Source organism: Microcebus murinus, chromosome 7 (assembly GCF_040939455.1).
Source record: "Microcebus murinus isolate Inina chromosome 7, M.murinus_Inina_mat1.0, whole genome shotgun sequence".
Lineage (NCBI taxonomy): Eukaryota > Metazoa > Chordata > Mammalia > Primates > Cheirogaleidae > Microcebus > Microcebus murinus.
This window is the reverse complement of record NC_134110.1, coordinates 18028239-18041591: the sequence shown is the minus strand read 5'-3', so window position 1 is coordinate 18041591 and position 13353 is coordinate 18028239. Positions and strand designations below refer to the sequence as shown.

Below are 13353 nucleotides of genomic sequence, written 5' to 3'. Positions count from 1 at the left end.
CAGTATGAGTTTATCAAAATTTGGAGAACTATACACTTTAAAAAGGGTAACTTACTACATGTAAATTATATCTTAATAAAGAAAGATGAAATAAAATGAAATCCACAAAGATGGATTAAATCCACAAAGATGTTCACTAAAACACTATAGCAATAACCCAAATGTCAACAGAGGTGGCAGTTAAATAACTACAGTAACCACAATGGAATGTTTATAGCCATCGAAAACCATTTTCTTCCCCCAAATATGGTGACATGATAAAATGACTGTGTTTTGTTCCTGGGAATAGAATCATATACAAATTGGTCCTGACAAACGCAAACACACACATAAATGCACATGTACTCATACATGCAATAGAAAGAACACAAGACAGTCTATAGTCAGCCTGCTGCTTTCTCCCACTGTCTTGAGACTCTCCTGACTGGCGGCGATCCTGAACCCTTCCAGCTAGCACTGCTCACCCACCCACACACGCTGGCCATGGCGACAGAGTCTGGATGCACAACACCAGATCTGAGGAGGTGGCAGGCCATGCTGGGTGACGAGGCTTAGCGTGTAGGATTTTAAAACAGGATTTTAAATCTTCATGAAACTAGAGACACAGTGGGCAAACAGACCAAACCAACATTTTATTTTAAAAAGTTTTATTTTGCAGATTTAGAAATTTGAGATTTTTTAATAACCGCAAAAGAAATTCAGTCACACCTAATGATTAACAGAATGTAGTGGTGTATTATCTAAACAGAAATCGTGCTGATGTGCCATAATAAATTGTCTATTAGTAAAAAAATACACTTTAGGGCACAGCATTGTATCACAAATTACAGTAGGGATACTTCGCAAGAATTTAATCAAACTAGAGAATTCTGAGTAACTGTATCTTTTAAATGCAGCACTTAAAAATGTAACAACTCTGTGCATTCTTTTTCTTAAAAAATGACCTTGTGTGTCATAGAAATGCTGCTTTATTGCTGCAGAGGTCAAAGTTCAAGGCTCAAGAGGTACAGGAGAGAATACAAAGGTAGCCTTTAGAAACTTGGTTTTGTTTATGTATAAAAAAGGTAAAGTTTATAAAAGTTAATTTACAAACCAAGAACAAAAGTGGTATGCACGCATTATGTACAAGCATCCTTAAAACTTCAAAATTTTCAAATGCATAGCCAAAAAGAACAGAAAACAACCACTGCCCCTTGTATAAAAAAAAAAAAATTCCCAAATCACACCATGATTTTCTTCTTGGTGATTATATATTTCTAAAACCACCAATCCACAATTTACTCAATCTTCTTCATGATACGGTATCTAGATGTGCACAAAAACCATAAAAACTTAGTAATACACAGCGAGAATGATCTAAGAATTAAAAACATGAGGGTAAGGCATTCCTGCTGGTTAGTATGTCTGTGGTGATATGGTTAATTTATAGATTCAAAGAGGCCATGGAACCAGTCTCACATGCTTTGGTGTCCTTCCCTAAGAAAAATGTGTTTTCATATACAATAAGTAATTGTCTTCATTTGACCTCCCTCCCCCCAAAGTTATAAATTCCCCTTGCTGTACATTTCTGTTAAATCCACTACACTGGTTATATATTCCAGGTGCATTTAAAAAATGTGTGCATATTACATCATGCATAATAAAATAAAATGTGTACGTATGCTAGGCCAGGGGCATAATAAAGTTTGAAACAGTGTACTTTGGAAAGAACAGAACTCAAATGCACCCCCAATTTACTGGCTGGTATTTTAACGGAAATCAGTATGTGAAGTTAAGCAATGACCATAAAAAATTACAAAAATCACAAAGTAAAATATCTTTGAACCTCTAGCCAATATCAATAGTTCATCAATCACAAACATGCAGTTTGTAGCATGTTGCCTGACCAGGGGTGTGCTCACTAATCTTCATTAGTCAAACAAATGCTTAATACTAACAAATTGTAGTATCAATTCTAAGAAAAGTATAATACTTGATAGAGTGGTTCCATTTAGATTTAGTAAGTTTAACCCAGTTTCACATTATTTAATCAAGTTCTTATTTTAAGAGTTAAAAGTGGTCTATCAGGACAGAAACACAGTTTGCTCCAACAAGGTAATTTGGATCTCCAGGAAGACACTTGTTTTGCCAGGTTTTAGGATCACCTATGAGAGAAAAAGAAGTAGATGTCATTTACAGTTGGCTAAACTGCTATCAGTAATGCTATGCAATTATGGGGCAAATACAAATACATATATTTAGATATAATTTTCTTTTCTTTCTTTAGCATATTGTACTTATTACATCAAAACTCTTAGTGCTATATTTCAATGCAGACTTGCTGGCATCCAACAACTCAAAAGCTGTTTCAGACTTCTCTTTTATTATGTTATCGAATTCACTGACCTTTTCAAAAAATGACTCAAAGTTAGGGCAACCAAATGCCTGCACAGTCCAGGTTTGCCTCTGAGTCCACATAATCATCATCATTGTTGTTGTTGTGTTATTATTATTTTTTGAGACAGGGTCTTGCCCTGTTGCCCAGTCTAGAATACAGTGGCATGATCATAGCTCACTATAGCCTCAAACTCCTGGGCTCAAGTGATCCTCCTGCTTTAGCCTCCTGAATAGCTGGGACTACAGGCTTAGGCCACCATACTTAGCTAATTAAAAAAAAAAAATTTGTAGAGACTGGCTCTTGTTATTGTCCAAGGCTGTTCTCTAACTCCTAACCTCAAGTGATCCTTTTGCCTTGGCCTTCTAAAGTGCTGGGATTACAGGTGTGGAGCCACCATGCCTGGCCCCACATAATTATTAATAGTACCTTTTCACTTTCAAAAGTCTGGACCATAATTACATGATCATCCATTTGAGTTGAGAATGAGAACACATTTCTCATACTCAACTACAGACCAACAAATGAAATCCCAACAGTTCTGTAGCATCTGGTTCCTGAAGACCCTAGTCCCCCTTATTTAAAAAATAAAAAAAAATTAGCAAGACAGAGCTGCTCAGCTCTGATTCCTGCTACACAACTAAATCATTTGTGGAGCTTCAAAAATTTGCTGACTGTGTAAGTGTTAGGTAGGTCTCAGGAACCTGAATTTTTTTTTTTTTTTTGAGACAGAGTCTCGCTTTGTTGCCCAGGCTAGAGTGAGTGCCGTGGCGTCAGCCTAGCTCACAGCAACCTCAAACTCCTGGGCTCAAGCAATCCTCCTGCCTCAGCCTCCCAAGTAGCTGGGACTACAGGCATTCGCCACCATGCCCGGCTAATTTTTTGTATATATTAGTTGGCCAATTAATTTCTTTCTATTTATAGTAGAGACGGGGTCTCGCTCTTGCTCAGGCTGGTTTCGAACTCCTGACCTTGAGCAATCCGCCCGCCTCGACCTCCCAGAGAGCTAGGATTACAGGTGTGAGCCACCGCACCCGGCCTGGAACCTGAATTTTTAATAAGCTCTTGGTGATTTCAGATTGGCAGCTAGAGCTAAGAACCCCTGGTAGTGGACAGTAAACATGAAGAAAGTTAGAATGACCGTATGTCTCTGTGGTATCCAAGCTAGCCCAGAGTCAAAACTGCTGATTTGCTTCCCTTATAGGAATAACTCTCAACCAGGAGTGATTCTACCCCTGATGAGGCAACGTCTGGAGACATTTTTGCTTGTCACAACTGACATCTAGGAGGTAGAAGCCAGGAAAGCTGCTAAATATTCCACAATGAATAGGATTAGCCCCTACAAAAAAGATTATTTGGCCAAAATGTTAATGGTGCCAGCTGAGAATCCTGTCTACTATCCATCACCTAAGCAATGTCTGGAATCAATAAACAGCATTTCATAATGAGTTCATCAGCTTAAGAAAGTGATTTAATTTTACAGATATATATGGACTTATTTAATACTATAAAGAACTGTTCAGGCAATGAGATAAAGTTATGACAAGTCTTTGAAAGTAAATACAAAATATCTTTAGGTTTGAATTTCTTTCTAATACACTAGTTTTTGTTGGGTTTAAGTCAGTAGTTATCAAAATCTACACTGGCTTTTTGAACAGAAATTTACAGTAGCAAAACATTCTAAAGCCATATAGGATTACATAAAGATACATTTATTTTCTGGGTGAATAAACTCAAATTTAAAACAGAAAAAGTAAGCTGTTTCAATCTAACCAAACAACTTATGTCGTACAGCATAAAACAATGAAAATAACAAATGTGTAAATCATTTACACTTCATTTAATATCTAGGAAAAATCACTTACTAAGCAAGTAAGTATAGTAGACATTTATTTTAAGGATTCTCATCCTAATATGGTTTAGAAAACAATGAGATCTCATGCTACCACCTGACTTTCAGAAAACATATTTTAGACATAATTTTATTAACATTAATTCACTAATCCAAACTAGCCTAGTAAAATGTTTCTTGTTGGAGTCCCTAAAGAAATAGCTTTAATATCTGTGTTAAAATTAATTCATCATTTTTGCAGAAAATGAGGTACTTGTAAATATGAGGAAATACATATAATTTTTTTCTTCGGTAATATTAAAATATGTGCCTACTATAACCTTTATACCATAAACCTTTCTTCATACTATACCAAACTAAAACTATATAATGCTCATCTGACTTATCAAAAATTGAAAAGTAGGACTTTAAATTCTTATTTTTCTGTATCAGATTCTCTTAAAATAATCTATATCAAAGATAAAGAAGGTTCCAATTGGTAACTGACTAAAGTCATTCAAGGAAGTGAGAAATGTGAAAATGCAATGGAAACTTTGAAATTATGATCTTCAGAACAAAATGTCATTTAAAAATAGTGTGTAATAGATGTTAGAGTCTTACGTTAAAAACTATGGCCAAGTATGATCACAGTGGAAAATATTTTATCTCAGTTTCTCTGGTATATATACTTTGTAGATTAAGAAATTAAAGAATAGTAACCAAAACTACAAATAATTACATAAAGGAATAAAATCATTTTAGTAAGAAGATAAAAAATAACTTATTTGTAGGACAAAAATAATTCTCCCACTGCATCCTAAAAATTTTGACAGAGCAATTTTGTTGAACACTAAGAAATAGTCAATCTTTGGCCAAATTATCAATTTTTAAAAGGCAGAAACTTCTCTACCTTTCCATATTCGTTTAAAATATATGTATTACATATAAATCTGAAAACACTGGTGATGCCTACAAGGCCACAGACACAGAGGTAGAGATCTGCTAACAAACAGCACAGGTAACATCATCAGGCCAGGTATTAATCAATGACAGTACCCAAAGCCCCCAAAGGACAGAGTGAAGACAGCATACCCGACGAGGAGTCGGATGATTTTAGAGCAAAAGACCAACCGTCAGGAGTCATGGACGCACAGTGTGGTAAGCGCAGCTCCACAGGCTTCAGGAATTTGAGGCCATGGGGCCCACACATCACTAAGGGACTCAGCAGTGTTTCACCTGAAGTTGGGGAAGGAGACAGGTGGAGAGGTTAGATAGCAGCCTTCTTTTAGACCCACAGTTCTCCTTACCCCACTTTAAATCATATACTTAGTTTAAAGCCCAATGGGGTTAGTTCTCTATACCAGCACTGAACAAAAAAATTTTACAGAAGACACATATGGAATTTTAAATTTTCTAGTAGCCACATTAGAAAGTACCAAGAAACAGGAGATGTCAATTTTAATATTTTATTTAACTCAATATAAGTAAAATATTATTTCATCATGTAATCAAAATACAAAATCTTTGAAATTGGTGTTTATTTTACATTTCCAGTACCTTTCAATCAAAATAGCCACATTTCAAGTGCTAGATAACCACATGCATCTAGTGGCTACTGCAGTGAATCTTGTCAGTATATAGTACAAAACATAGTCAAATACACTTCTTACAAATGTTACTTATATTTTCCATTTTTAATGTTTTGTTTGTTACAGATTTGGTTGAAGGGATTTATGCAGGGCTAACATAGTCCCACTGGTTTTTAAAACACGATATCCTCAAATCAGAGTATATAATCAAATGTTAGCATTTTGGGAAAATATAAGAAAGTGAGCTAAAGTAATGTATTTAAGGAAGTAAAGTACTGCTAAAAGATGCTAAAAGAAATTCTCACAGTTCATCATCATATTGTCCTGGTAGATCCCACAAAGATTATGACAATGACAGCATTCTTCTTTGCCTTAAAGCAGCTCAGAAACATATTGTAGTATCCTTTAAGGACACCTCATTCACTGTTGAGTGTTAACTAGGTGCTAGGTTCTGGAAGACAGCACCTGCCCCAAGTAGTTTACATTCTACAATCAGTTAACAGGCAAAGCAACACCTTCCTGAATGGGTGTTAGCTATCTCATCTCTAGAGATAGAAGGCCTGACTAATTCAAAGATGAATTTGGTTGGCTCAGCCCAGACTGCCCAGCAGTCATGTGTGAGGGATGCCCCATGGCCAGTCCCTGCTGTCACTTTTGATTCTGCACTGAAAGTAAAGTAGGCCATGTGGAAGGTCACTGTTGCCTTACCTGGGGCCACACACTGCATGCCTGTGTGTACCCCAGGGTACTCCCCTCCAGTGCTCATTTGACAGGCCCTCCCTGATGAAAGGAACATGTGGTTGGCCCAGAGTGGACCAGGAGAGAGGCTGCAGGATTATCCCTTTAGCTGAGCACTTTAAGCTTGCAAGTACACACAGGATAACTCTTAAGTTATTAAAACTAAGTAGAAATATAAATACATTTACCTTTCTCTTTATCTAAAGGTGGGAGGATGCTGTTGTCTCTGCAGACCTTGAAATAGATTTCCTGCTCAATTCCTTCAGGAATGGCTCCTTGTGGGATAATTATACTAACACCAGTTTCTATGGAACTCAACACCCCACCATTGCTGTTAAATATGCCTCGGGCTGTGGCCACCACAGTATGACCATCTTCATCTTCATCTTCTTCCACAGCTGAAGGACTGAGAGTTCAGAAATGGATGAGTAAATTTCTGATAAAATATAGGAACTTTCCATTTACTGCTATATTTTAATAGGTGGTTTCATATTTATTTCTCCATATAATCAAGATGCTACTTGCTTCAACAAGGTAAGTTTTTTGCAATCTTAATGTACAAAACCTCGCACCTTGCTCACCTAAATATAGGTTGAATGCCCCTAACCTGAAAATCTGAAATCTGAAATCCAAAATGGTCCAAAATCTAAAACTTTTTGAGTGACAAAATGAAGCCCAAAAGAAATGCTAATTAGAGCATTTTGATAAGTACAATGCAAATATTCCCAAATCCCAAGAAAATACAAAATCCAAAACACTTTTGGTTTCAAGCATTTTGGATAAAGGATACTCAACCTGTACCATGAGTTTTATGGAAGGACATTTTAACACCCATGAAATGGATGCTTTAAATTTGATGGTAAGTCAGAGTTAATTGGTAGTACTTTTATTCCCTTCTTAGTGATGATGAATCTTACAACTGATGGCATCTTATACTTTACCAAAATCACCCTAGGATTTTAAGGGCACATGTATGGCCCTTCCTTAGCACTCCCTGAGTATCAAATGCCCATACTGCCAAAGGTAAGGATTCCAAGTTTCCATGTGCTAAGGACTTTGGTATGGGTGCTTCCCAAAACATTCATGAAAGATAGATTAACTTAGTAATCAAAGAGTGCCAAGGGGAAAAGGGATGTGGTAATAATGATTGCTTCAAAAATGGAGGCTATCAAGACTTCTGGAAGTTGTGAGCCAGCACTCAAAGATGAGCAGAAAGATGGACCAACAAAATAGCAGTATTTGAAAGCCGTAGCACAATGGCAAGGGAACAAAGGCCATCGCCGGTAACACCAAGTAGCTCCTGCACAGAAGCCTCCTGTGCCCCATCCCTGACCACCTAGGAGGCACACAGAGATAGGAAGGCAGCCATGGACATAACCATCCTTTCTCCTGGGAAGCAGCCTGCAGATGGCTCTCCTGGCCCTTGGTTCTGCCTGTGAGTCTGCTGCTGCTTCGTGGATGACTTGAAAGTTTAACTTGATTTAGGAGGCTGAGATGAGCTTGTATGTGGCCAGAATGGGTCTGGTCAATCACTAATTAATGACAAGACAGAAAATGAGTGTCTGGAGTGAGATTCCAGGCGAGCTTGCTTTGTCTCATCTGCTCAGCCATCTTACTCTGATTTTTTTAACAGTCTCTTTGAGGTTATTACATCTTTAATTTCTAGCATCCTTGGTGAACAAATAATAAATGAGGAACATTGATACTTATGTTTTTGAGATATTTTCCTCATGTACCTCAGCAGTAGGAGGTTAGAAAGTTATAGGCAGCCATGAAGCATGGGCTCTGAGGTCAGATGGCCAGCAGCTGAATCGAGGCTCACCTCACCTTAGCTGTGAGACCCTGGGCAAACTGCTTACTGTCACTCAACCTCAGTATTCAGTAAAATAGGGATAATGATGATACCTATCAACCATACATGGCTCTTAGCTTTATTATTTTATTAACATCTTGTACCTCCTGGAAGAGCTTCTACATAATGGCATTCACTGCAACAACACTGTTCAGTTTAAAGAGTTAAAATTATTACTTCAAGTCCCAAGTCACATCAACTACATTAAACTCACTTAAGAAAAATCAAAGGGCCAATGCTTTAAACAAAGGCAAAAATCTTACCTCACAGGAATAGCTTTAGGCACTGTGCTGATATTATTTATTTGATATTTAGGCTTATCTGCATGGATAGAGAAAGTTTCAACTCCACTGTCAAACTCAGGAGGCTGCGCTGAACTGTGTGATTTCATAAGAGTTTTTGGAGAAGTGGGGGCTTTTGAAGATAAGTCAGGTTTGTGGGCAGTTTCACTTGGCAGCAGATTATGATTGAATTTAGGACTTTCAAACTTGCGCTCAAATGGTCGAGCAGAACTTGTATATGGTTTTGGTGTGAATCGATTGTATGCTGGAGTGACCGTTTTCTGAGTCGGTTCAGCACCATTCACTGGAGTTTTATCTGGAAAACTCTTCTGGGGATAGAAAGCAGGTTGAGCAGTATCTTCTCGGTTTGGTGGTCTGAAAGTTGCTGGCTTATTCTGAGGTGGAGGTGGGTCAGGTTTGGACACTAAAGAATTCTGAAAATCCAATGATACTGAATTACCTGAAAAATAAACATATAAGCATTTAAAAAATTTCCTAAAAGAAGTTTTAACAGCCCCTTTGATACCTCTCCCAGCTTAACTTATCCTGGTACTGGAGTCAAGGCCTTGGTTGCACAGAGGGTGACTCTTGAACGCTGAAGGCTACATGTGATGAAGAGGGACAGGTGCTATTCGTGTACCCTGCAGCCTTGGAGTTAGGAGTTGCTAAGCCTCCAAAGATTAGTGCCAGTTTCTGTAAACTAGAATGCCCAATAACCATACAGTAAGATACTTGACCTCACTATTAAGTAGGACACTGTAAAACAAAACCAAACAAAAACCATTCAATACTATTTCATACCTATTGGAATGGCAAAACTGAAAAGTTTAATAATGACAAGTGTTGGCAAAGATGTGGAACAACAGGGATTCCCATGTACTGTTGAAAGCAGTGTAAAACAGTACCAACTGAATTCTATGAAATAATTAAGAAAAAAATAATACCACTGCTATATAAACTCTGAAAATAAAGGAAGAGGGAACATGTCCTAGCTCTCTTTTATAAAACCAGTTTAACCTTGAGACTAAAACCAGACAAGGACATTACAAGACAAGAAAATTATTAATCCAAATTCATCATGAACATAGTAACATAATTTACAATAGTATGAGATTAAAGGATACAACTCATATGATCATTTTAATACATACAAAAAAAAATTTAACAAAATGCTTTTAGCAAACTAGAAATAGAGGGAACTTCCTAAACATAATAAAGGGTATCTACAAAAATCCTACTGCTAACATCATAAGGGTTAAACATTAGGCTGGGTATGGTGGCTTATGTCTATAATCCCAGCACTTTGGCAGGCCAAGGTAGGAGGATTGCTTGAGGCCAGGAGTTTGAGACCAGCCTGGATAACATAGGCAGACCCTGTCTCTACAAAAAATAAACTTAGCTAGGCGTGGTGGTATGCACCTGTAGCCCCATCTACTAGGGAGGCTGACACAGGGAGGTTCCCTTAAGCCCAGGAGTACAAGGCTGAGGGGGCTATAATCATGCCAATGCACTCTAGCCTATTTCTTTAAAAAGAAAAAAAAGGCGAAACATTAAATCCATTCTCCTAAAGATGGAGAACTAGCAAGAGATGTCTGATTTCACCACTTCTATTCAACATTTCACTGGAGGTCCTGGCCAGTGTAATATGCGAGAGACAGAAAAAAAAGGTATGAAGATTGGAAAGGAAGAATTAAAACTGTCTTCACCTATAGACAGGATAGCGTGTGGAAACAATATAAAATAGTGTCAATCCAGAACTACATGTATGGTTGAAGATTTACATATCCTTGAATTTGACTCCTACATAAATGAGAACTAGTGTTTGTACTAGGAAAATGTCTGCCAACAGGAGAATTGATAAACTGGTTTATATTCTTACAGTAAAATACTACACAACTATTAAAATGAATAAACTGGAGCCATATGATGTTATCTTGTTGAGATTTTACCAAGGAATGTAAATGCAAAAGGCAAGGTGCTGTGGGATACACATGATGTGAAACTTTATGGCTTTCTGATGCTCGTGTGTGAAGATGAAACAGCAATTTTTATAAACCATTAAAATATGTAAATTTAGAAATACCAGTAAACAAATACTACTTCCAGAAGATTTAGAGACTGGCATAAAATTGATCTATGTTAATAAAACAGATTAAAATCTACTTAGCTAACAAATTTGTCAATATAATGGTCCTAGTCATAAAAACAGGACATGTTTTATACTTTTAACAAAATCCTTTGTTTTTACTATTCTCAGTCCAAAAGTTTCAAGTGTGTATTTTTTTGTGTAAAAATCATTTTGCTTAGAAACTATAAAAATTTAATTTCTTAAGTATTACTGTAGTATAGTGATAATGTTAACTTCTGAACTTCTTACCTTCACCATGTGCTCCCTTGGAATGTACGTGGAGGGAAGAGCTGGTAGCAGGCTGAGAAGGTTGGGTGTACTGCGAGGGCAGTGGAGGAGGTGGGGGGGTGGCCTGGATTGGTTCATAGCGTTTCTCACCAAATGATCTATCCACGGCATCAGCTTCAGAAGGCTTTCCCCTGTTAAGAAATGAAGAAAATGCCTACACCTGAAAATGTATTCACATTTACAAAACAAGTTCTCATCCCTCCATGTAACCCTAAGTTTCAAAAAAAATTCCAAAAGTTTCACAATTTATTTTCATGAGTATACATAGCTACTCTATCAAAATATACAAACAAATTCAACCACTCATCAGCACAAGAAATGTCCAGACAGCACAGATACTTTCAAAATATTAGTAGAACATCCAGAAGATGGCAACCAAAAGGCAGATGAAATTTTGGGTATACTTTTCACATTTAATTGTGTTATTTACAAAAAATAAGTAACAGTTGGTAGATTTAAAAAAATCTTACAAATATTTTGGAAAAAAATGTTTTGGCACAAATCTTCCTTAGACCCATTTCTGATTTTGTATCTAAGGTACAAAGCCTGGGCATCTGGCACGCTCAGAGCACCATAAAAAACAATGTCACAGACAAGGGGTTAGCAAACTTTTTCAGTGAAGGGCCAGATAGTAAATGTTTTCGGCTCTTTGGGCCATAGGTCTTTGTCACAAGTATTCAAAATCTGTTACAGCCCCAAAGCAACCACAGACAATAAATAAACAAATGGGCATAGCCATATTCCAGTATAACTAAGAAAACTAGACCTCTTTTGGTTTAAAACTTGCCCTTGATTTACCAGATCCATTTTTTTTGTTTGTTTAATGACTACTAGAGTAGCAGAAACTGCTTTATTTTATAAGGCTCATTTAAGTCAAATTGTGCCACATATGCTTATTTTTTCAGATTGCCAATTGTTAGTATGTAACACACAAAATTCACACAGAAGAAATCTTTTAAATAGACCCATAATTGCAACACTGCCATCTAAACCTTACTGCAGAGTGCCAAAGCTGCACTGGCTTTATGTGCACAAACAATAACATATACATTTGGAATGCAGGTTCATTTTCATGTAAGACTTTTATTGAAGAAGTCTAGTCTTATGATTAGCTTTAAAACTATGTTATTTTGCTTTCATGCATTTAGTCTAAGCATTTAAAGATGACATTAAGATCTAAAAGTGCACATAATGCCAATGACACAGTGTGGGACACCTTATGTAACAGCCTCACATTAATTGCCAGTCTTACCACTTGACGTTCCTTTTCAAGTAGTCATAGCTAGTGTAAGAGCCAAGAAATCTAGGTGATGGCAAAGCAAGCGCAATAGAAAAATGAAAGAAAATGGTCAATCTAACTAAGTAAATTTGCAGCAAATGGAACTCAAATGTCATTTTAAAACATCAACCAACATCCACCATTTCAACATAACTTGATCTATGAAAGAACGTATCACTAACTCTCATTTAGCCAAGGAAATTAACAATAGATAAAATACAGTAATTCAGCTACACCCACCCACTCTCCACATACTTTAACTGGTGTCCCCAGTGAAAAGCAATGTGCTTGAGTTTTGCTCCTCTTTCATCTCTGACTACTTATATGCTGCAGCTGCTAATGGTGAGCAAAGAAATGAGGAGACCAAATTAAGGAGCAGTAACTAAAGATAATCAGCAGGCTCTGAATAAGTGAAAGTGAAATGTCCCATTTAAAAAAAAGACTAGGCAAAAGAAATTCTCTAAGTGAAGACAAAGGAAAAAGTGATACAACATGAGAGCTATACTGCTCCTCTAAGGAGTGGTAACGATAAATGGGCAAATGGAAATATACATGCCTTTGAAATATGACTACCTTTAATGTGTTTCTTTCTAACAACACCTTCTCAATCTCCAGTCATGAGCTGAGCCCTGTGGTGGGTAGAGCCTTTCACAGCCTTTCTTGTCATGCCTCATGAACACAAAGACAACTGGACATCAGTGTCTTGCATGTAGATCTTAAAAAGCTAAAAACCACCATCAGTGATTTTGAGACCACTATTATAATGAGTTGAGTCCTGAAAGGTAGATCTGGTGACAAAAATTCCTATTGTCCTAAAGGAACTGACACAATCTCTGGGCTGGGGCATGTGTACAGGCCTAGTGGGAGAACTGCTCTTCTAGCCCTATCTTAGAATCCTAGAAACCTTCTAACTTGCTTTGAAGGTGAATGTCTTGAGCTACTACTATCTCCTGATCTTCCCAATTCTAATTCAGCTCCATGAAACTGTAAGAT

The 13353-nt window shown here is 37.1% G+C and overlaps 1 protein-coding gene across 11 annotated transcripts in view; it reads right to left on the bottom strand.

Annotated features, from left to right (window-relative positions):
- Window positions 1-923: 923 nt before the first annotated feature.
- TJP1 (tight junction protein 1) overlaps window positions 924-13353 on the bottom strand; it is a 227886-nt gene continuing 215456 nt past the window's right edge. For 8 of the 11 annotated variants that reach the window (XM_020289064.2, XM_020289067.2, XM_020289069.2 and 5 more), the window contains 5 exons: window positions 11043-11212; window positions 8648-9125; window positions 6721-6938; window positions 5298-5441; window positions 924-2144 (listed from right to left, as the gene is read on the bottom strand). In XM_020289064.2, the coding sequence (XP_020144653.2) occupies window positions 2050-2144; window positions 5298-5441; window positions 6721-6938; window positions 8648-9125; window positions 11043-11212 (1105 nt within the window). In that variant the 3' untranslated portion in view covers window positions 924-2049. The remainder of the gene's footprint in view (window positions 2145-5297; window positions 5442-6720; window positions 6939-8647; window positions 9126-11042; window positions 11213-13353) is intronic. The other 3 variants (XM_020289066.2, XM_020289068.2, XM_020289065.2) reach the window with 2 other exon arrangements.